The sequence below is a fragment of the Centrocercus urophasianus genome, unplaced genomic scaffold (genome assembly GCF_019232065.1).
Source record: "Centrocercus urophasianus isolate 14NV4802_14NV808 unplaced genomic scaffold, USGS_Curo_1.0 seq_14, whole genome shotgun sequence".
Classification (NCBI taxonomy): Eukaryota; Metazoa; Chordata; class Aves; order Galliformes; family Phasianidae; genus Centrocercus; species Centrocercus urophasianus.
In genome coordinates this window covers 14,976,232-15,000,319 of record NW_024884586.1, presented here as the reverse complement: position 1 = coordinate 15,000,319, position 24,088 = coordinate 14,976,232, and the positions used below count along the sequence as shown (strand labels likewise).

The window sequence follows — 24,088 nt, the reverse complement described above, 5'->3', positions numbered from 1 at the left end:
AATGATGAGTCTAAAGAACCCGAGACAGAAGTTGTCTCCTCTCAGGGAAAGAGCAGCAGCTGGACGTTGAGCATTCTCACTAAAAGAGTTGTAAAACCTAACCATACTTGAAGAACTTCCAGTGTTTAGATACTGAAATGAGGTTCTGATTAATTGATTAATAAGAACTAAATCCCACCTCCTTCATGTGAGCTGTACCACCCACAAGAGAATTCCACCATCCATTTGCCTTAACTCTATCCAGGACTGTTTCACTTGAAGAATGGGAAATTTCACGCGCCTGCACTCATTGCCTGGAGCCAGCAGAAAGGCTCATATAGCTGTCAGCAAGCTGATAAGAGCTGAAATTACTCTGCAGAGCCCTCTTTAAAGAAGAGCCAAAGAAGCACATTAAATGAAAGGGAGGAGGGGTCAGAAAAGCCAGCCACTCATGTTGTCTTAACGTGGCACTAAAACAAGTCATTGATTTATGGATGTGTCTTCAGCTCTGCTTGACCTGGAGTCTGAAATTTTCTTTAAGTCAGGGCTGTGGGACATGGCACAGGCACTAGAAAAAACATAATAGCTTGTCCAGATATTCTGACTGTGGGAAAAAACATCACAAAATATATGATTCCTATTCCTAACTTCCCTTGATTATTATATTATTTAAATTGCACTTTGTTTAAAAACTAAACTTGTATCTTCTATGAGCTTTTAATTGTCTACCTAGGCTGAAAAGACAAGAGATTGGAATCATCTAAACAATTAATCAAAATCAAGAATGTCATATTGCCATTATTTGAGAAAATACCTTGAGGGGCTTCAGGAAAGTGAGTTACTGATTTACGCAAAGGAAGAAAACAGACATCACAATCAAGATTTTTTGTCACTGAAGTGCTTGACATTCACTGAAGAGGAGATACATTTCTTTCAAAAGAAAAGCACACTGAAAATCTGCAGAGGTTATTCCACAAGGCAACACAGAACCAAGGTCTCTGGCAAATCTGAGCCCTGAAGCTGGATCAGCTGCAACGCATCCAGCTGTTCCCACATTCTGACAGCAGTCTGCAGCAGGTAGGAGCTCTCACCTACAGGCATCCCAGGCAAAAGCCACCACTTTCCTAAGTAATCTCTCATTGCCATAAGTTTGCAACTTATGTCCTCTGGCTTAGGAAGTTCCTGTCTTTGCATTCATCTCGATTGATTTTCCTTCCCTGGGTTTTTTCATTCACCCCCCTAAGCTGATAAAAATCCTTCACTCACAAGGTACTGAAGCAACAAGTCCCACAAACTACATTGAAGTTCTGTGACAAGGCCATCGCCTCTCATGTTTTTAATAGAACAGATTCCCAATAATAAAATCCTAGGGCATGTCAAATGAAATTGTATCAAACAGTGAGTAGTCTTGGCCATTCACTTTACGCATGGCCCTATTTTGCACTATATTCTAGCTTGCTATCTTATCCCCTATCATTCATGTTCAAGATGAAGAGTCTGGACTACTCAGTTATCCTCTCATGAAAACTGTCATTGCCCCTGCTCTCTCATCCAGAGGGGAGAACTGTAACTATTGGAGCCTATTAAGGGTGCAGGCATTCAACAGATTTATTCTGTGGTGTTCTCTACCTCTTTTATAAAAATTCTTCATAATTTTTTTTTAATCACAGCTGACCATGGAACTTGGATTTTCATTGAACTGCTTATCACAGCTATAAGAACTCTTTCAAATGACTGCACCCAGCTGAGAGGCCAAACTGCATATACGAGAGCTATTCTTCCTTACACATTTATTCCTTTTTAAATCTACACTGAATTTCATTTGTCACTTATCATTCGGTTGTGCTGTACTCTAGCTTCTTTGGCCTAAGGAGGTACTATTTCCAAATAAAATATTTCACTAAGAACAGCCATTCACGAGGAGGATGTGCAAAGAGCTTTTGCTATGAGCTTGAGCTGCAAGTTTTTCCTTAAAAGTAATGTGATTCCAGGATGCTTACCTTGCACAAAGTTACATAATTTTGTGGAATTTCTTATCTCCAAGATTTCCACCACAAAGTAAGATTGGAAGAAATCAGGCAACAACAGAAATCCAAAGTGGAACGAAACAATTCAGACTATGATCATGCCCTTGTTTCCTCAGGAAACCAGGATGAAGAGACTTCCTTCAAGAGCTCTAGCTAGCTCTTTATTCTTGTACTGTTAGAATACATGAAGTCATTCTGCCTTCCAGACTGGATATTAATTCAAAAGCTTTAGTTTTGGAAGGTGGAAAAGTATTACAAAGTCACTAAAGAACACACTAAGCCTTCTCTGGAAAACAATCTCTTTACCTGAAAACCATTTTCCAAGAGAGAACGTCTAAATAAATGAAGGAACGACTCTTCTATTCCCAACACTTGACTATTTTCATATTCTGATCTCTTAACTTAATGAGGCTTTCCGGGTTAAAAGACTTCCAAGTAGGCTGATATTCAATGGGGAAAAACATTAACAAAACACCTGCATGCTGGGACATTTATTTCAGAAAAAGAAAGGGGATAAAATGAAGATGGTCAAATTTAAGGTGTAGAAAACTGTTATACAAGTTGAAGACATTTCTGTATCAATGACAGTACTGAAGTATGTTTCTGTAGATTAGCAGACTTTCAAAGCAACAGGTTAGAAATACCTTAGCTGACAGGGAAACTATACAAGGCATGGGATAAGCAGACATCAGCCAAGTTTATTTTTGCCTTTTCTTCCCATCTATGTCACTCCTACTGTTCAGGACAAAGAAACTTCTGTTCTCACTCTATTACACACATCTACAACATTCACTTCGATTTCTTATCACTCCACTTCTAGGACTTTGCTATTAAGTGGGTGCTGCTTTATGGTGCAGACAAAACGAAAGCATAAGGATGTAGTGTCAAGTCTGCTGGGTCAGTAGCAGTGCAGCTGAGTTGCTCATCAACTTGCCTCTGGGCATTTCAGCCAGTATTTCAGATTCCATATGGAACTACTTGTGAGAGGGGGACTCTTCAAGGAAGCTTCAAAGAAAACGAGTATGACAACATTACTGTACAAAGGAGACAAGACAGCAGTCCCAAAGATGGGCAGATTTCATCCGGACTGCTATTAACTTCAGAAGCTCAAGCAGTGGGGACTTTTTTCTGATGCTCAATGCATTGGAGAACTAAAACATGTTAGCTTCCAGTTTCTAGGAAATCAAATCAGGAATTGTTGACAACAAAATGTTCCGCAAGTTCAAACAGTAAAAGCATATGTTAACATGGTTAATCTTCAGAGAACTCAATACAACCATGTATAACTGCAAGATTTCCCACACAGTAAGCTCTGTTCAAATCACTAAATGACACTCTTTTTCTGAGCTGATACTACACACTGCCTTACGAAGCAACTGGACAAATAAAGTTGTTCTACAGGAAATCACAGCCCAGGTCATACCTGCAGTACATCCTCACAGGTAGCTCCAAATCTAAAGCACCTGCAGTAAATCCTTTCCATGACAGTACTTTCTGATGCTCATGGATCAGTGTACAAAATGCAAGACAATCTTCTTGGGTACAGGTTCTTATATACTGCAGTGGCTTATCTTAAAGTGTCTTCTTCTTTAGTTCAGCAGATGCATGGCTTAAAGTGCTTCCAAAAACAAAGCAAAAATACCTAACACTTTACTCCCTAAAAGCAGTCAGTCTATTTTAACCTAAAAAAAAAAAAAAAAAACAAAACAAACAAACAAACAAAAAAACCCAACAACCAACATTTGTATATATATCCTTTTGAATAGCCTAAGCACCAGTCTCTTCAGAAGTTTCATTCCAATTCTAAATTCTCTCTCCTCCTAGCATCATTTCATCTTTAGACTATGAATCTTTTTTGCTTTGTCCCTGTACACTGTCACAGAAATAAATTCAAGACATTGAAAAAAAACTGGCTGGGTATTTTGGCCAGTCAAAATACCCTACAACATTTTTTTTTCCTGAGTCATTCAAATTGTAAGAGAGTAAGTAAGACATGCAACTGCTCCCTATTGTGAGGCTGATGAGGAGGAAGGAAACAAATCTGTAGCACAGGTGGAATATTACTGCACATTTATCAATGAGCAAAAGCAATCAAGTTATTGGTAGTCAGCACAATATCAGTCCGTAAGTAGCTTTTCACCATATGAGATTTCTAGGACATAGAACCATGTACAGCAAGGGAATTTCACAGGTACTTAGACTGAGATTCCACCTTGTAAATAGTGCTGACAGTGCATGAAACATATGGATACCATGCTCAAGTATCCTCAGTATACAGTCAGAAACAAATTGAGGAAGACAAGAGGAAGACAGACCTTATAATTTCATCGCAGTATTCTCAACACCAAAACATAAAACCACATTCCCAACTAAAGCATCAAGATGTGAGAGCAAGCTTTAGAGATACTTCTCACCTCCAGCCAATAGAATCGGTGTTTCTGTTATATTCAGTGATGTTTTGGATCCAATGACAGTGACCAACACAAACCACCTACAGTTCACAAAATTCTCTCCAGAAACAGACCAATATCATATTCTGCTTATTAAATATCTTCTATTTTAGCTTAAATTCAGGAGTTACCAATGATACACATAATTTACTTGAATTAAGGTTGCTTAATTGGTTTGCTACAAAGCATCTGAGAAATATATATTGTGAATGCAAAGGGAAAAGTGAAAGAGAAAAATATACAAACCAGTGAAGTTTCCTGATTTCACACTTTAAATTTACTGTTTAAAGCACCTTCTCTGTAGGAGAATATTATCTTGATCTGATTATTTTATGACATTAGTAAAACGGACAAGAAAATCAATGTATGCTTTCATGAACTATTCACATCAGTTCTAGTTTTATCAGGCTAAACACCCCTCCATTAGTATTTTTATGTTCAAGTCACAGAAAAACAAGAAAAATCAAGCAAAATATTGTTTCTAGGAGTTGCAGTTATGAAGCTACTTCTGCACTTCTCTGCAGCAAATTAGTGCTGCCAATGGGCCCTACCAAAACAGTTCATTTGTCTGTAGGGACTAAAGAGAAAGGAGACCCCTGATGGCTGATATGATATTTGCAGACACTCAGAGAAGTCAAGCTGGCAAAAAATCTCAGGCATGAAATATAACTACATTTCAGAGTAGTTTCTCCACCCATATCCATTATTAATGTAACCATGCAAATTTTAGCACTGCCTAGGTAGAAACAATTACGCTAGTATTACAGGCCACAGCCTGAGAAACCATGCCTTGGGCCACCTTTTACAAGAATCACACAGAAGATGACTTCATCAGTGACATGCAAAGGGATTTCAGAAACATCTCCAAAGCCTGTGGAGAAATGTGAATACAGAAATCCCATGCATCTTTAAAAGTCATCTGAAATCAAGTGGTTTACTTTTTCCCCACATGCCCAGCACTTAATTATTCTTTGCCTCAGCTCCTCATCACAAAACCAGAATCCCCCTACCATGCACTAAACATCTATCATTCCAATAAGGTGACGAGGATTACAGATCCTAGTTATGTGTTTACAATACATGCCAACATCTTACTATATTCATCTCTGGCCCCAAAATGTGATCCATATAGCACAGCGATCAGAAGAACATGGCTGAATCCATTTATTTTGACAACAAAGCTTTTCACAGCATGAAAACCCTCACAGTGCCAATTCTGTTCAGATAGTGTTGATATGTACGAGCTCTTGAGTTAAAGGAGCTGATGATGGCTGTGTCCACAGAAGCAAAGTTTTGACAGTAACAAACAAGAATCAGCATCAGCTGGAGCGAAATAGTTTCTTTTGCCTCCAACTACACAGAATTCAATCACAAGTTTGGACAATTTAAGATCTCTGCTCTTCAAATCACAAAATAAATAAAGTCTCCCTCTCACAGCAATCATCAATTTAGTTAAAATATTTAAAACGTTTTTCACTTGATATATCCCTCAAATTTTGGAGGATTAAAATTTATCTACAAGACAAAGCTCCTGGGACACAGGTAGACTCAAATACTGTCTTTCAGACAATTTAGTTACTATGTAGAAAAAATACATATATGCTATAGTTTCATCAAAAACATGTTAATAAATTAGAGTAGGTATTAAGTCTGCCTTCAGGCAGAGCTTCCAGCCCAGTGTGTATTAGGAAAGCAGAAAGGAAAACAAGAAAGAAGTTTCTGAAAGTTTAGTTTGACTGGATTGGTAGGAACGTGCATTCCCCACCCACTGTAAAAATCTTCATATGAAAAAGCAGGTTGTCAAAACATCAGTTTCAATTTCAGATGTGCTGCAACCCAGGATGGGGAGGCTTTGATCACTGTGGATACTGAGAATCCTATAATATATTTCACAATAGCATATAAATTAAAATAGGTTGGTGAAATTCCAATGTGAGTAACTGGAATCTGCCTACTCAAGTGTTCTTCTGCAATTGCAATCACATGCAGTATTCTTAACTTCCTGACCTGAAGGATAACGTAGTACCGCTCAACAGCTGCTGTTTAACAGATTTAGCTGCATTTTAGCTGCAGTGAAGGGTAAAGATAAAATATTGAAAAATAATGGTGAATGCATATGCTTAGCATAAAGAAAGAAGGTAGAATAATCAAAATATTAACATGAGAGAACAATCAGTGCCTCAGCATTCCAACAAATTACACAGTAAGGCAGACATAAACCCACATTAACTGCAAATAAAGGATAATCTAAATACAGTTCATTATTTTACCTGTCTTTGCATCTCTTCAATCTGTCGTTGGGGAACACTTTGCAGAATACTGTACATTTCAGGCATTTTTTCTTCAGGGATGACTACAGAGGCCCTATAAGCAAACAACCAGAAAAACAGTAAGATGAGAAAAAGTACATTCCACATTAAAAGAGATCAACAGCTCTTTTAACACAGAAACTTGTTCCACATTTAATATGATGTGCTCAGAAGATATCAGTAGAAATAAGCAGTATTGTCCTAGTGTAATTTATTATTCTGTAGCAACTCCCTCATGACCACGGTCAGCCTGCCCACAGATGACATGACAGAAGTCTATGGACTGATCTGCAAATCAATTTAGAAAATATGGAAGGGACGGAGACACAGAATTCCTGAAATCCCATCCCTGGACTGCCACTGACTTGCTGACACCTTCGATCTTTCAGAGTGACAACTGATAGCACCTACAGTGCTACGCATACTAACTAGTAATTTTGTATGTATTATCCTAAGATCACATAACTGAACACTGTGCACATATGGAAAAATAAAATCTAGACTCTTAACACAATATACACAACTACAAAATAATTATGCTTTTCAGTCTCAAATGAACTTAAGAATCATGATATAGTATAATAAATTTAGCATCCAGATGATGCCATTTTTTTGCACATTCTGTTCTTAAGAGTCTAAATGCAGATCAGTCATCATTAAATGCAAGCTTAAGAAAACAAAGCAAGTCTGCCTTGGAAAAGATATCATTGGCTACAGGATAAACAAACAGTTCAATCAACTCTGCCTCCTTTGTTTTCCTCTCTTGTTTTTGATACATGAATACATCAAAGGCCAAGATCACATTTATCTTTTTCAGTATTCTCTTCACTGTAACTACCAGTGCTTTTGACTTATTACAGTGGTTTCACTCAAATCACTGAATACAATGGATGCCTCTTAGGTGCAAACTGGATGTACAGCAGCTATGGTACAAACCTCTTCCAGTCCAGAACCTCAGAGAAAGGCAGGATGTAGGAGTCAGCAATAATGACTGGGACACAGCCGGCTTGAAGAACATCACTCAGTACAGCCTGTCCGAGGCGGGCTCCACGTAGAACAACACAGAATGTAGCTTCCTGTCAACAAATGATACCCACCACAATGATGAGGGAAAAAAGAGCAGTATTAGAGTTGAAGTAGGTATGTACATTTATGCCCTTTAAATTGTCGGGGGGGGGGGGGAGGCAAAAGGAAAGCAGACTTGCACTTGCACTGCGCTACCAATGTATTCTGAGTCACCAATAAATTCAAGTTTATCTACTAGTGGCTCATAAATATTAAGTGGAAAGCAGAGAAATCAGCTAACAAGATTATTCTAAGCTTTACTTTAGTGTTCTAATTTCAGAATTCTAGTTGAGAAAATTCAGGTGGAAAAAACAAGTTTGAAAGTTGGCATAACAAGATGAGCAAAAAGCAGTGTGAACTTATCAAGTACAAAACGCACGATGCCAAACCAACTTTTTTCCACTATAAGGATAACAGGGACACAACAGATTTCATAGGCAATCTTAAAACACACTTGGCATCTGATAACATTTTCATAAGGAAATTTAAAAAAATCATGAGATTGATAAAACCCTTAGAGGCTTTATAGTTACAGAATTCTACATAAAAAGCAGTTAGCAGTGGCTCACAGGTAAAAACAAAGTGATGAATCAAAAGAGTTAAAAAAAAAAAAAAAAATTATCCTAGTTGCAGCATCCAAAATGTTTCTTAGTTAAGGGAGGAGCAAAATTAAGACTACACTACTTATTATATGTGATGATGGTTGACATTTTTTGGAAGATTAAGAAACATAATGGATAACAAGATTAGAGTTTGACAGTACATTGAGAAAATGACTAAAAATACACATATAGCCTTCAACATTTAGGTAAAAATCAACAGCACAAATGCAGAGCATGAAATAATGGGCTATGTTCTGCGTTTTGCAGAGAAGGATATTTCATACAAAAGGTATGAAAAGAAAGAATATTCATGTGCAACAACAATGTTATGCTACTGGAAAAAAAAAAATTTAAATCACTCCACCATAGGTTGTAAAAGAATGTAGAAAGAAGCACAACCTAAGAGAATGGCAGTAATCTCTCACTCTGTTCAGTACTGCAGGACCCCAGACATAGCAGCGTATTTAGTTTTAGGCAATGCACTTCCAGGGAAAAGAAGCATGATAACTTATCTCAAGAGCGTGACCAACAAGACTCAACAAGACTACTTATTCCAAAGGGGTACAAATGGGAGGAAGGTGGCTAAAGGGAGCTTCAAAGACATAAAAAGATTCCACAAAAAAGAATATTAACAGCTTATTCATGCCCATGGCACACAAGATGAAAAGCCACAAGCTGAAACTCCAGCAGAGAAAGTATCTTGGCTATGCTGCAGATACGGTATTTAGTTCACTTCAACATTACTGAGGAAACCTGCTACAGATTCAAGATGACAAAAAAAAACATACTTGGAGAGTTTAGCTCTACAGAGAAAAACTCCAAGTCAGTATTATTCCCAAATCTAAGAAAGAGAAATCAAAATTGACACAAGGGCTTGCACAGATAAGAAAATATCTTTCCAGTTAGCATTCTGTGGCCTGATGAGAAGGAGCCAGGAAGGCAGGGTAGAAAAACATGAAAATGAAACTAGGAAATACAACAGAATTTGCTGGATCTTCACTCGCTTCCTAGTGCAATTGTGAGCCTTGTGCTCATATTTGTAGAGTACTGAAGAGTCTGAGAATCCTGTCCAAGAGAAGAGTGCTAACAGGAGGCTTTAGCAATCCAAAGTCCAAGAGCCTGGCTAGAAAAAAAATCTGTACAGGCAGTGCTGGAAAGGATGAACAGGGATCAGTCCTCAGGCTTCCTCCTTCCCCTACTCCCAGACAAGAACAGAAGGAAAAGAAGGGTGGGGGAAAATGGAAGGAGCAGAGAGAACAAACACATTTTAACCATTCACTTGCTGGATCACAAAGAAACAGGTGGAAGAAATCCTAGTAAGGTCTGGGAGAAGGGGGTGGGGAAGATAAAGAAGAGTCCAGATGTGGACACACATGCTCATCTGCCCAGATAACCATTTTTCCTGTCTAGACAAAGGTTACTATAAATACATCTCCTCACATCACCACTGTTATCAGCCAGACATTCCAAAGGGAGATGCAGGGCTCTGCTAAGGAAAGTATTTTAACAATCTCTGCATGTGCCAGCTCTCTTCAGAGATATAAAATAATACATAGCAAGATATAGATACAGATCCTCTGACTTGCTATCCTTGAGCTATCCAGTCAGTATTTAAAGAAATACAGCAAAGAGATTTTTTTCCTCCCCTTTTGACTGGAAGTTTAGGACTCATTGTGACCCGTTGTTCCCTCTCCCTCTCCCCCTCCTCCCCAAGGAATTTTAAACATATTTCCTTCAAAACATAACAGGAGGGGTGGAAACTTTGCCTTTCTTCAGCCTGTTTGTTATTTTATCATCATTTGTTGAAGTTCAAAGACAAATTATGTGCTGGTGGCCACAGACAGAGCACAGTGGCCTATGGCATAACTCACTTCACCACACCACATGCCAAAGCACCTCTCTGTTAGAGAATTGCCAAGAGACCCAGGGGTCTGAGAACACTACCTAGTTTTATCTTCACTGACACATCAAAAGGCCTCTGGAAGTTGGGCCAAGGCCATCAAACACATTTCACCTAGATATTTTCATAGTTGCATGCTGACAAGTCTTCTAGCTCAGTCCATCGTGTCTACAGAGAGAATTTTGTAGAGTTTAACTACTAAGTTGCATACAAAAAATGCAACCTGATGAACTGTATTTGTAGCAGTCTTTTTTTCCCTCAAAAAATAAATATATACATAAGCTCTGCAAAGTTCATTTTAATCTGTCCTGCAACTATCAAAGCAGGCCACTGTTCTAAGCTCGATCTAACAAGACCCGAAGAATCGTTAAGAAATCAATTTCAAACTCATGCCTACTGAAGGTCACTTTACCAGTCATTCTGGAGGTGTAGATTCTAAAGTTCTTCCCTAGTTTTAAAGCAATCAATTTTGCCTGACCTTCAAAATTTTCACCTCTCATTACAGCTGGATTTTGTGGTATCTCCACATCCTTATTTAAGTTTACACCATGTTATCATGTACTACCACAACCACCATGACCAACCCCATTAAGTTGTTACACTTAAGCAGTATTCCAGACTGCAGTGTATCCTCTATACGAGTTTGAGTACACGGTTCTTCATTCTCTTAAAAATCAGAATAAAGTTGGGATATAACATCCCAGCTGATCTAATGAACTGTGCATTTGCAGAACATTGAATGAAATATAAACAAGTTCCCTATCAGGAACAGCTCCACAGCTAAGACAGTCACCAAGAGAAAGAGAAATCTGCAGAAGAGACAGTCTTACCTGAAGCACTTGAGGATAATCAAAGATTTGATTGTTGTGACAGCGTTTGCGAACAGCAGGGACCCCATCTGACAGATTTGTACATTTGTCAAGGAGCAGCACCGATTCCCCATTCTCAGCCTGAAGAGCTTCCAACTCAGACTGGTATTCTGGGTGCAGAGACATTTGAGATGACAGAATGAAATACCTGCGGGGACTGAGAAAACACAGCTAGTTTACTTGACAGCAATGCCAGTTTACTTCCAAGGTGCTTGGCAACATGTTCCCTTCCACTCTAGAAAAGTTAATCTCATTCTGCTAAATGTAGACATGTGCCAAAATCAGATTTTCAGACAATGCAAGAAAGAATGCAATATAATTTAATTTTTGATATTAAATGGCTTAGCATTATTTACAATATCAAATAAAATCATACACAGAAAAAGTGCTTGTATGAATAGGCACTTGCATTATAACCTCTTTTATAAATTGAAATTAACATTACTTGTCTATATAATAAAGCAGCTTGCTACTGAGGCTTGATGTCTGTGCAGTGTTACAAAGCAGACAGGACACCGAATGCTGCTACTGTTTTCTCCTCCCATATTATTATTATTTTTTTTTAATCAATTTTAATTGGAAAAAAAATGCTGAACTGTCTGATCTTATTCCCTCTTAAGTCCTACCACATCCCAAAACCATGAATATTCAAGATGTGCTTCAACACTGAATTATTTCACAGCTTTAATTAGACCTGGAGGTAAAACACACAACAACAATCGCAGTTTAGAAGCTCTCTCCTTAAAAAATGGGATTTGTTAATGCTGGAATATATCATGTCACACAAATGTTATACTCATTTAGTCTGATTTTTTTTTTTAAGCAGATCAGATAAGTCCAACTACTCTACTGCTTCCCATTTGAGGGAACACGCAGTGAGAGCGTGCCCTCACGCAGCCAAAATAACGCAGGAAATAGGAGGCCTGAACTTAGGATTCCAATTCTGCTCCACATGATACTATTTTTAATTTACAGCTTTGAAAACACACACAAACACACACTTTATAAAGTCAGACCTTTCCTGCTGCTCTTCTCACCTCTTTTACTTATTTCCCTGCTGGTCACTTCAGTGGATCCAATTAGCAGAGAAGACTTGAACAGAATTTTTTTAAAGCCACTCTTGTTCCTAAGCCTGCAGCTGCCACCATCTTGCTACAAACAGTTTGCAAGAAACATATGTTTCTTGCAGAGTTGGATTTAAAATATTTCAAATTATCCAACTCAAAAGGCCAGTAAATCACAAACTCTCTGTTCAACTCTGTAAGAGGAACAAAAATAGGATTTGCCTTTAAAAAAGGAAATACCACCACACACTAGTGATAATGGACGTTTACGACCAGTGAAAGATTGTGTGGGATTGATTGGGCGTTTAAAATCAAATTTTGCCTTTAAACCATCATCATCCTATGACACCCAAACCCAGCTATCAAATCTTGTTACAAAAGAAAGTAGATTGCAGCTAGCAGGCAATAACATTTCAGTGTAATGGAATGTGATTACTTATCCCAATCAAGCTCGAACCTGAGCTTTGTTCTCTTGTCACTGTCTTCCAGCATAAAGCAAAGAAACCTGTGAACATTTCAATTAGTAACGCTAACTGGCCGCTAGGTGGTACTCTGGAGACCGCAGTCTGTTCCTCACAAAAAGTTGTGTGTGTTTGAGAACACAAACCTCCCATCAAAAATGGTCTGACACAGCACTTGGTTGACTATCTGGACACGACCAGTATGACAGCATCTCTCTCTGCAACAGATTCTACACATGCTGAAACTTATGATCATGTTTATATCTTCCAGATAGAAATACAAAGCATGCTCTCAGTCTACATTGGGCCATAATACTTGAGACGTGACGTATCAGTTAGGATTCAACCAGGTGTCCCTACACCTGCCAGGTCCGGAAGCATTATAAACAAGAGCATAACGTGTGTGGGTAAAACAAACTTCTACTGTACAGCTTAGTCCTGTAACTAACTACGATTCCTTGCTCTGGAGCAGCCCAGAGCAATAGCAAGAATGTTGCCCTTACCAGAGGAGACAAATGTAGCCAAAGCTCCAGTTTTTGTCTTTTATCAGCAGCACCCTTTCAGCAACAGTCTTCAACTCTGACAAATCCATATTCTTTAGAGGATGCTGTTAGAAGAAATTCCCTAAAGCTTCTGCGTTTCCAATCTTGAGATTCATAATCCGTAAGAGCACATTTACCCCACTGCCTCAATCTGCTCAGCTTTTAAACCACAACACTGGTAACAACCTGCTACAGGGAAGTTTTCAGCTGTGTAATTAAAAGGCTTATTCAAATGCTTCTTTTGTCTTTGCTATATATACAATTTATTGTCATTAGTTTGCTTTTAAGTATCTTAAGTGATCTGAAGATATAATTTACTAGGGAATCAATGCTACTTGGAATTACAGCTCTGCTTTACCTAAATTTTAAAAACAAACATCAAAACAACTATTTTTATTTATTTTCTGTAAGTTGAAAAACGTATTCTAGATATATTGAATCTAATGCTACTAGAAACACTGTTGTCCTGTTTCACAGTTCAGTTTCTGGAGTGGATCACCAAGAAACATTGTCAGACTATCACCTACCACACTTCAGTCTCTGGAGTGGGAAGACAGAATCATCTCCCCTATACCCCCAGCTCATAGGTAACCCACACCCTGGCAGATTAGCCAAGGCTACTAGCATCAGAACCATCACGTATTTTAACAGGAAGAGCCACACATGAGCCCAACTCTTACACAAATTGACCCAGCCTGCCAAGAGGCTAGCAGATATGTTTGTATTTTATTTGTATCCATATCACACGCAATATTCAATGTACTTTGCCAATTCATTGGAATCACTTTACCCTGGTCCTCTTTCTGGCAGATCCACTTCTGCAGACAGAGGGCTGTACACAGGAATACTGACATCGTAGCCTTGCCGGTAAGTCCACGTGGAAAAGCCTCCACCAGCTAGCAGAGCTCTGAAAAATACAAGAGACTATAAACAGAGAATGTAAATCATTCAGACTCAGAGCATGATTTACTGGTTATCATTACCAGAACAGCAATAACAGTTACTGAGATAACAGTTTTTCTCCCAACTTCTGTCAGTGGAATTTTTCATGCAGTTTTTAGATTCACTTCAGCCTTCCTGAACCGGGCTTACTGCCAGACTGGATACAGTCATCAGTGGAATGTTTGCAGTGGCATATGATCACTGAGGAAAGGACCATTTTTGCATTCTTATAGGGAAATGGAATCTATTGCTGTCATTACAATCACCCTACATTTTTTCAAGCTTACATGCGCTAAGTCCATTTTAATTTAAAGAAATACTTTCTTGATTGTTTATATCAGTTAACATATTCCTCAATGCCTGCCCTAAAACAGTGCATAACACAGCTCTCAGAGTGTCAGACAAGCAGCATTTCGGGTACAAGTCCAGACAAAATACAGCATTTTGGCAGCTTGTAACAACCCTAGACTTCTATGGCAAATAAAATTAGTTTATATTTTGTTCTCAAAGCAACCGCGTAAACTTTTAAGTTTCTTTTCACCTATCACTAGAAAAAAATGCTGTAAGCAGAACACACCACAACGAGAGCTCAGTATGCTCTGAATCCAATCTCCAAGAGTAGAGGCAGCTTGGGACACTGCTAGAATGCATGAGAATAACCAAGGATGGATAAATTAAGATACATTTTAACTCTTTAGACAGATGACTCTGTCTGTGGCCTTTCCTAAATGGGACAACCTTTCATAACATAGAGAGAAAGAGCTTTCAGAAACAGAAGAGAATGTGTACAGAAGAAAGCAACGCACCATTCAGTGCCAGAAGAAACTAATGTGTTATTATCTCTTATCCCAATTCTAGCTTCTTTGAACAAATGATTAGAGGCCAACAGCTTTTCAGTTACATTTCATCCCCAGTGACCAGGTGGCACACTGAACACATCATCTGATTCCAAAATATGCTTTCATCCAGCTTCTTCTGAGACTCCTGAAACGTCTGATCATACTTTTAGTCCTTCGTCACCAACAGCAAGGTGAGCTATTCCCAAAGTTGCCCTAGAGATAATGTGTTTGTCTTAATTACCACTTAAAGTAATTTGCAGAAACCTGTCTCCAGGCAAAGAAGAAGGACACAAATACAGCAGCACTCTAGGCAACACGGAAAGGGGCTTGAGGAACTGTACCCATTGCAGCAGCTAAATTACAGCCCGCAGCCTTACCACAACCTTGCCCACTGCCACAGTTGAGACCAGAGCAGGCAGGTCTCATCAGTAACATGAGAAGAACATCAGTATGAGACCAGATGAGATGCTGAAAACACAACAGGTGAAGTAGTCTCCAGCTATCACTGAATTAAATGCATAGTATAGTGTTCAGAGCAGTTTTTCTATTGCTCTTATACAACAGATTATGATTTTACTTAGTTATCATCCAAGACTAATTATTTTTCCCCCTCAGAACTCATCAGCCTGATTAAACACCAGCATGTTCTGCCTCTTCTAGCTCCCTTCAAGGTGTTCTGCAGGATAATTCACTTCCTGCTTTAAATTGCAGCGCAGCCGTTTAGCGTTCCTATAACCCATTTTGGTACAAATAAGACTTCACTAAATGTCATTCCAGAAGCTCTTGGAAAACCATAGGCTCTGGATTAGAGACATATTTCAGTTTGATGACAATTACAAACTCAAACACTTGCCTTTCATTACTCTTCACTCAGAACACAAACCACTTGTAGACGCAAACTATTTGTAGCAGCAGAAATCAACTTGAGAACAGGACGATAAATCAAGAACGCGTCGAGTGAGAATTTACGATCCAAGTGCTTATTTGGGATTCCTTTCCAGTGCCTCCCTTTTGGTGACATATATGCGTTATGTGTATATTATGAGCAGGTCTCACCCTTGAAGCTACATGTTCCAGGGCTTATCCATCAACTCAACTACCAGCCAGGAGAAAAAACTGGCTTAGACATTGCTGTTCTTGCACTTTACAACCTCCTCTTTTTATAACCCCCTAATTGGGAAACTACAACCAGATTGTTTTAATTGGATCCGGTGAAAACATGACAGCACCTCATCAGCCTTGAGAAAGCAGGTGTGTCATACAGACATTTACTTAAATAAACCCGCAGGGAACCAACACCAGCTAAATAACTCCTCTCAGATTTTCATTCTGTGGTGCAGTGAGGGAATAGAGATATTAACTCCTAATATAGTCAAGGTGAATAACCTTCAAACAGCACTAAGCAATGAGCCTGTTTCAGAGCAACTTTTCACCACTTCTCAGATACTGATCCTGCTTGCTCTCCAGGAAGTGCCCCAACTGGTCTGCACTCTTAAGTGTTTCTGCCCAGCTGCCAACATCACCAGTTTTCTGCCAGATCTCACAAGTCACTGAAACCCAATTTGTCAGCTGAAGCAGAAAGAAAAGGTATCATCATCCCTACGTTCAATTCTACGGCTACAGAGTGGGTCAGAAAAAGAAGTCTCTTCAACCACACTACTATACTAGATTTAGTAATACTTATTAACAAATAAAGGGCTTATCTTTTAAGCTTTATGGCAGGAGATTACATATGTTACAGCAGCTAATATCAGCAACATAGCCTCCACACCCTCAAGGCAGACTTGCATTGTGGAAATTATGGAATAAAGTGCTTTTATCTGTCTCCTAGTAATCAGATTTAAAGATTTAATAAACAGTCAACTTCTCAGTGAGCTAGCTTAGCTAAAGACTTCTACAGACATAAAAATAATATATAAATCAATTCCCTTCTGTGCATAAGGCCTTTACCTGGATTCACATTCTGCAGCAAATCAGCAGAACATGATTCTATCACATCCATGATCCATAAGTGCTCAGTATGAGAAGGCGGGCCACACTCCCTTAGGAAACTTCACAGATACTACCTGTGTATTTCACCAGTCACCCACAAAATCCCACACACCCACTAGTCCTTATGGAGCTCTATCTGTACAGTTCAGGCCTGTCATTCAAAATCCATCAAACTCTGCCAGAATACATATATTTCAACCTGCAGCCTCACACCTCACAGCGCTACCAGTGCTGCATACTTTGTTAACTACCCATTCTGTACTTTGTGGATGTATTCAGATGAAAAAGGCATGCTGGGTTCTCCTGTTCTGTTAGATATGAGGTAAGGCCTCCAGAGGTCTCCAAAACCATACTGTAACCACATGTGACAGCACTCAGGCGCTTCCAGAACTAGATCCTCACAAGTGATTTTGTCACAGATCATTTATTTTCACACGTGTGGCCAGGATTTACACTTACTACAGCCTGACAGCTGGCTGCCTACAAAAAGGTATTTCCACCTTTTATACCTCTCAAACGTTGTTGCCTCTCTACTGTACTAGAGCTAGTGGTTATGCAGCTGTAGAGCAAGTCAACTCAGCAAGCTATGGCAACAGCTGCTTCAGAAAAAAAAGGTGTTTTTTGTTGTTTTTTTTTTTTAATTCAAATGACATGAATTCCTGTAGTAGCTTGGGAGACACTTACAAAAAACATCTATCAAAATAATGTATTTTCTGCACCCTAAGTTAGGGTCAGACATAAATGGACATTTGACACAATTTTATTTTCATTGCGTTGTGTAGTAAACCTCCTGCACTCACTTAATAAGTCTGCTTTTCCTATGGACACAGGCGTGCAGTCCAAGAACAGTCCATCCTGCTCAAAAGAACACTGTTAAATGAAAACCCTTGTTAAGAAATACAAATCTTAAAGAGTTTTGTAGGAACAGATTTACAGGTTTGGTTACACAAGAACAGTGCTTGGCTGCCCTCTTCAGGATAACCCACATCCATGTAACATATTCCATAGGCTGGCAAAAACTAAGAAATCACTTCACAATCAGTGATGTGATTACAAAGAGTAAACATACTCTTCAAACATGTCAAAAAAAAAAAAAAAAAAAAAAAAGCCAACAACCAAATGTATGTCTTCTGGTATTGAAGGATAATGTTTTAAATCATCTTTGGTGCAAAGAAATCAAGATAAGCTCTACACTCAACATTCTAAGTTACAATTCCATATCTCAGGGAAGATTTTGTTGACAGAGCATTCAGCAGAAGGCAGCTAACCTTGATCTTCAAGGGAAGGACTGATTACATGGGATCCAAATCAGCAAAGCTAAACGTGCATAAGCTAATTCAGTAGAAACATATTCAATAACAGCTTCTAAACTAATAAAGTTTGTCTTATTCCAACTTGCATTGCCTTACAACTTCCTTTTCTCCTTCAAAAGTAAACTGTTCTGCAAGTGAAAATTAAGCTCAGGAGCCTTTTAAGCTCCTGCCAGATACCTTAAAATGACAGAACAACTATGAGAAATTGCCCAATTACCAGTGCAGTGTAACTGTTGAGATAACAAACGTTAATGAAAATCACCATAGTTTCAGTTTTGTCAAGTTTTATCTGTTTTAAAACATTCCATGTAAACGTTCTGACTTGTATCAGAAAGTTGAAGCCAGGAGCAATCTTTGGATTTCTACTTTGCATCACATGAGACATTCTGTAAATGCATCAGGTTCTGTAATACAATATACAAGCCTAAACTGAAAATTCTCCATCATTACAGCAAGTAAAAGAGCTAAGACAAACAAATGCTACAGATCGTATTGCCTGTAAAATTGAGAATGGGAATAAACTGTTGGAGCAAACTCTTGGCCTGTACAAGACAGGGACTTCTCTACTTCTCTTGACAAAGCCATATTTCAGCTTTGTAAAAGCTAAGGAGCTATCAGCTACAGTTCTGAACTTGCTGCTTCTCCAAAGGCATTTAAATAGAGATCTCTGCATTCAAACACAGTAAAACTCATACCTATCTCTAGGAACATCCAGTGCAGTGTTGTAATCTGGTGGCCCTCCAGGCAGCATATTAAAGAGTAAATGATTTGTGCCTCGATCCCATCTAAAGCAAAAGAAAAAACAGACAACAATTAGAAAGATGTTATCTATAAACAGATGATAAGTTCTGTCCAAGACTAGCTCCAGCACTGACTCACTGGATCCTCCCTCCCCTCCAACATAATTTTATTCCACTTGAGTTCTGCAGCGTCCTATGTGGAAGTTTCAGCAAGTACCTGGACAGCTGTGCCAAAGCCTGAGCTGTCTCCTTGATACGGAGTGTGTTCTGATTGAGGACATCTATGGATGGCACAAAAAGGCAGGCTCGGTTGACATCATCAGTGTAGTATTCACTGTCAGAGATGGCAGTCAGCAGCTCGTTGTATTCCCTGGAAATAGTATTGCTCACTGACGTCCCATACTCATCCACATACTTTTTCAGTGAGTAGATGTATACTTTGATTTTGTTTTTGGGATTAAAGCCGCATCGATAGACATCAAAGCAGGTGTGCATCCGGCAGCTGAGGTCTCCCCGCTCAGGAATGGGGCTGTCAGCAGGAAGCTTGACCACAGGCACATCATGGACACTGCGTTTTTCAACAGTCCAGTCACTGGACGACTCGATGGAGTGAGGCCAGAACTGGAAGACTCCTGTGGCAATTAGGCCAAGCAGAACTATGGAAAAGAGAGTGATGTAGTAAATGCGATGCTTGGTTTTCATTCTTGGGATGAGGGCTGGACCCCGGGTGTTATATTTGGCTGACGCACACATAATGGCATCAATTATCTCTTGTCTCTGCAAATTAGAAAGAGAGAGATTTAAGGCTGAGCTCTGGAGGAGACACAAAGTTATCACTGTGCAGAGAAAAACATTAACCCATTCAAGACAAGCTCTTTGCCTCAGCAGATTTACAGTAAAACTCCTTCAGATGCTCACGTTCCTTGGGAACATAAGATGCCAATGGTTGGTTATTCGTTGTGACTGCCACTTGGCAATGACAACAAGAAGCCCACCTGAAGCCCTGATTCTTCACAGGCGGTACTCTGGAGTGTACACACAGTGAACACCAAAAAAACCATCACGCCCAGCTTAGATGTGAGTGAAGAGACACAATGTGGATAGCATGTAACAAGCAGAACTTGGTATCAGGATACTGTTTCTAACGCCAAGTGACCTTCAAATCAAATTGCACGCGCTCGACCAGAAAAATGCCAAAGAAAACCTAGAATGGAAACCAACTCAAAATGAAAAACCTTTACAGAATTCAGACTAAATGATTGTGTTCTAAGATCCTCATCCATGGAGACAGCCAGGTACACAAGCTTATTTCACCCATAGCTGAGGCTACCTTAGAACTGACATTTTATCTCCCAAAAACATCCGTTTGTGCAAGCAATCATATTCTGGCACTGAAATAATTACTTCTGGATATCAGTTAGGAAAGAGGGAAACCTTACACATTTTAACAATCTCAAACCTCCACTTTCCCAGAAAGAGTGAACATAAATGCAATTACTACTACAAGCATTATACCAGCCAAGGGGGTTAGTTGGCTGTAGTCTTAGTGACACTTTTTTTACAATAAATATGATGTAATATAAAGTGTCACAAACACAGTCACATCACTGCTGCCACTGCTGACTGTTCTTTAAGCTTTCACATGCAGAATCACAGTTCCAGCTGTATGACTGAAGGATCAGCTACTTGTAGCATGCTGAAAGCTGCTCAGGTCATCTGCTCCAGCTTCCACATTAAGTAAAAACCCACGGCTCCAAGCTGCACGCTGCAGAGCTGGTATGCTTCCATGCTTGAAGAAGAATGCAGGTGATGTAATTATACATTCTGGACAAAGATGGGACATTTTCTTGCCTTGACAGCAGTCAACTGCACAGCAGACAACAAATATGAATAAAAGAAGTACCACTAAGCACAAATAATCATAATGAAATCGGTTGACACACTGACCTAGCAGTTGTTGACAAAAGGCTGTAAGGACAGAATAAGCGAGCCGCGAAGCAGCTGTTAAAGCCCACCGTACAAAGTAACATCCCCGCGACCCCCCGTCGCGACGACCTTCGCAACCAAAAGCTTTCCGTATGCTTCTGACCGCTCATCCCGTTATCCCACGCTGGCCGTACCGCCCTCGTTACCTTCAAGGCCACACGTCTGCAGCAAGCTTTGCGTCACCCGACCCCACAGCCGCGGCACCTCCGCTGCTCCTCGCCCATCCGCGGCTCGGGGACGCGGGCGGAGAATGGCAGGACGAGGCAGGCCGCGCCTCCGGCCCAGACTCACCTCCGCCCGCAGTCTCTCGGGTGCGAGCAGCCAGCCCGCCGGCTGCCCCTCCGCGCCGGGCGCGCCGCCCGCCGCTCCCGGGGCCCGGACCGTCGCCACGCACGCGCACGGGCCGCCGCCAACTCGGAGCAAGAGAGGCGCCGCCCTGCCCAGACGTCGTGAGAGCGCCTCGCTGTGGCGGGAGGGCGCCGCTGCAGCGGCAAGGCGGGCTGCCGTGGAGTTCGTTGAGGCTTGCGAAATTGGTAGCAAAGAGCTGCCGCCGCCAGCCTGCTTTTAAAGCTGTCAGCTCTTGCTCGCACCTTGTCCAGAAGCGTATCGTGCTTCTCCCTCAGGCATCTGGAATTGTTATTAAGCACTGAAATAGGCTCCCCAAGGTGGTGGTTGAGTCACCATCCCTGGATGTGTTTAAAAACCATCTGGATGTGGTGCTCAGGGACGTGATTTAGCAGAGGGTTGTTTGAGTTGGGGTAGAATGGTTAGGTCATGATTGGATTCGATGATCTTTAAGGTCTTTTCCAACCTGAGTTATTCTGTGATCCTGATTCTGTGATTCTGTGATTCTATGATGTTGCAAAGGAAGTCCTGTATAGGAAGTGAGTGGAACAAAAAGCCCCTATCCCAAGGGAAACCATGAGCTCCCCTCCTGACAGGGCATGATAAATCCGTGGCACAAAACTCTATGCCAGAACCACACACACTGGCGGCATGCTAAAAAGCAGGTGTCAATGAATTGCCCCTTTGCCAAAAGCGTGTCAGTGCTGCTATATCCCCTTGCATGACCCCCCTTGAGGCCCTGTCACCCCAGAGCCATGGGGACAGCCCCTGGTAGAACCACATCCAGGCCTTCCCCTCACCCCTAGTGCAGCCTGCTGGGGCCCTTTGCCCACCCACTCAAAATGGCAGCCCAGAAGCACTTGCTGCAGCCCAGACACATGCCGGCATGCTGCCGGCCCCCTGGGCCATGTGCTGCAGCCCATTCCTCCCTGTGCCAGGGGACATCTTGACATGCAAGGAGGTTCAGCACTACAGGAAAATTTGGGTGGTAGTGCCATTTTATTGAGAGCTTAGATTGAACAGAATGCAAGCAGCATCAGCTTTTTTTCTATCAAAACAGCAAGAAAAAATGGAGGACGTAGTCTGTCTACCTCAGGGAGCCCATTCGTATGCTGGTGATGCTGCTCAGCCAGACAAGTCTGCAGCACAGCACTATTTTTAGACTCTGTTGCCATTTATATCCGGTAAAAATATTCATCAGCATCTTGGGTAACAGGCTATCAATTTTTATAAATGTAGAAGAGAGGTGGGATATTTTGCCTCACTTGCTTTGCCCTCTTCTGTCTCACCTTATCTGACCCTCCTGAGGTCATGTGGGGATTTGTTGCTGAGTGCTTTTCCATCGTGCCGTACATTCACTGTCTGTCACACAGCCCCACGGGTTTTCTGCTAGGACAGAAAAAAATGGCTGCAGAGCCTTTTGTGCTGGGTCTCCTTTCACTCAAGGCAGCTGCAGGAGAGGCTGCGAGGTACCTGGTGCAGCCAGTGCTGGAAGCAGCATGCTCTGAAAAACCCTTTTCAATAAAAGATTGTGCTAAAAGGGAAATATGAAACTCAGTGTCTTGGGGACATCTTTTCCATCTTTGCTTTCATTCTATGGCATAGCATAAGTAAGTCATAGCTCATACTTCATTTCTGAAACACTCACTAACGGCTATAACAAGGAATCAAGGACCTGGGATGAATGAAGCAATTTGGCTCTGGCGTAAGAAAAAGCAGGATTTTGTACCAGCCAGAGCATTCCCTTTCAGCTTATGTCAGAACTGAACAATGAGCTCAGTGACGGCATTCAGCTGATGCCTGGGCTGAGCAATATCTGCATCCAGCATCCACCCGCACAGCTGCAGCCTCCTGAGCCATCGCACACCTCCAATGGGGCTGTGCTGTGCCCGGTAGCACTGAGCGGCTTGTAACATGCCAACCTCTGTAAGCTGAGGTCCAGCCTTCCCAAACTGAAAGGAGAAGGAAACGTGAAGAGACTCCAGCAATCTGCTGCTACAGCTCCCGCAGCAGGACGCGAGCCATGAGGAGATTCGTTCAAGCAAGCGTTCCCTGCAAAGAAACCCTGCTGTGACAGAAGCGCATGGATAGGGATGCTCTCCGTGTGCTTCCCTGTCCCCAGAGCCCTGAGCTGTCATGCCGCGCGGAGGCATTCATGCTTCACCGAGCAGCACTCCCTGCACCGCGCTGCCTGCCTGCTCGCACCTCACTGACCGGCAGCGCCGGGGGGACGGAGCTGCTAAAAACAGCATTTCCTCACGGTGTTTTTCCAGACTATTTTTGATTCCCCATTTTGATAAGGTCGACTGGCTCACTGCTAAAAATAACCAGTCCTGGCAAAGCGAGGACAAAAGTCAGAGTATTTATAACCACCTCTGAGTGAAGTGCATTTGTCGCTGGCCAGTTGCTGGTTTTATGTAAGCTGCACAGAATTAATTGGAGTGAAGAATGAGCACACCTTGCTCCTCCGAGCTTCTCCAACAGGATACGTGTGTTTCTGTACATATCCTCGTAAGCTACCTTGTGTTTCACAGTGTGGCCTGAATTGCCTCCGGAAAAAGTCCAAACCAATCCTCTCTTATGGGAGTCTCTCTCACTAAAATGGCTGCACGTATAAAAGCAGCTGGATTTGTTTGCATGCTCAATACTTCAGATGCAGATAT

General features: G+C 40.9%; 1 protein-coding gene across 2 annotated transcripts in view; it reads right to left on the bottom strand.

Moving 5' to 3' along the window:
- The window catches only part of EXT2 (exostosin glycosyltransferase 2), a 72,650-nt gene extending 51,212 nt beyond the window's left edge, over positions 1 to 21,438 (bottom strand). Inside the window, exons 1-7 of one of the 2 annotated variants that reach the window (XM_042814504.1) lie at positions 21,372 to 21,438; positions 19,312 to 19,871; positions 19,050 to 19,139; positions 14,059 to 14,175; positions 11,163 to 11,358; positions 7,702 to 7,841; positions 6,727 to 6,820 (exon numbers count right to left, since the gene is read on the bottom strand). In XM_042814504.1, the coding sequence (XP_042670438.1) occupies positions 6,727 to 6,820; positions 7,702 to 7,841; positions 11,163 to 11,358; positions 14,059 to 14,175; positions 19,050 to 19,139; positions 19,312 to 19,847 (1,173 nt within the window). In that variant the 5' untranslated portion in view covers positions 19,848 to 19,871; positions 21,372 to 21,438. Of the gene's footprint in view, positions 1 to 6,726; positions 6,821 to 7,701; positions 7,842 to 11,162; positions 11,359 to 14,058; positions 14,176 to 19,049; positions 19,140 to 19,311; positions 19,872 to 21,226; positions 21,335 to 21,371 lie in introns of those variants that run through there. The other variant, XM_042814503.1, reaches the window with a different exon arrangement.
- Positions 21,439 to 24,088: the final 2,650 nt, after the last annotated feature.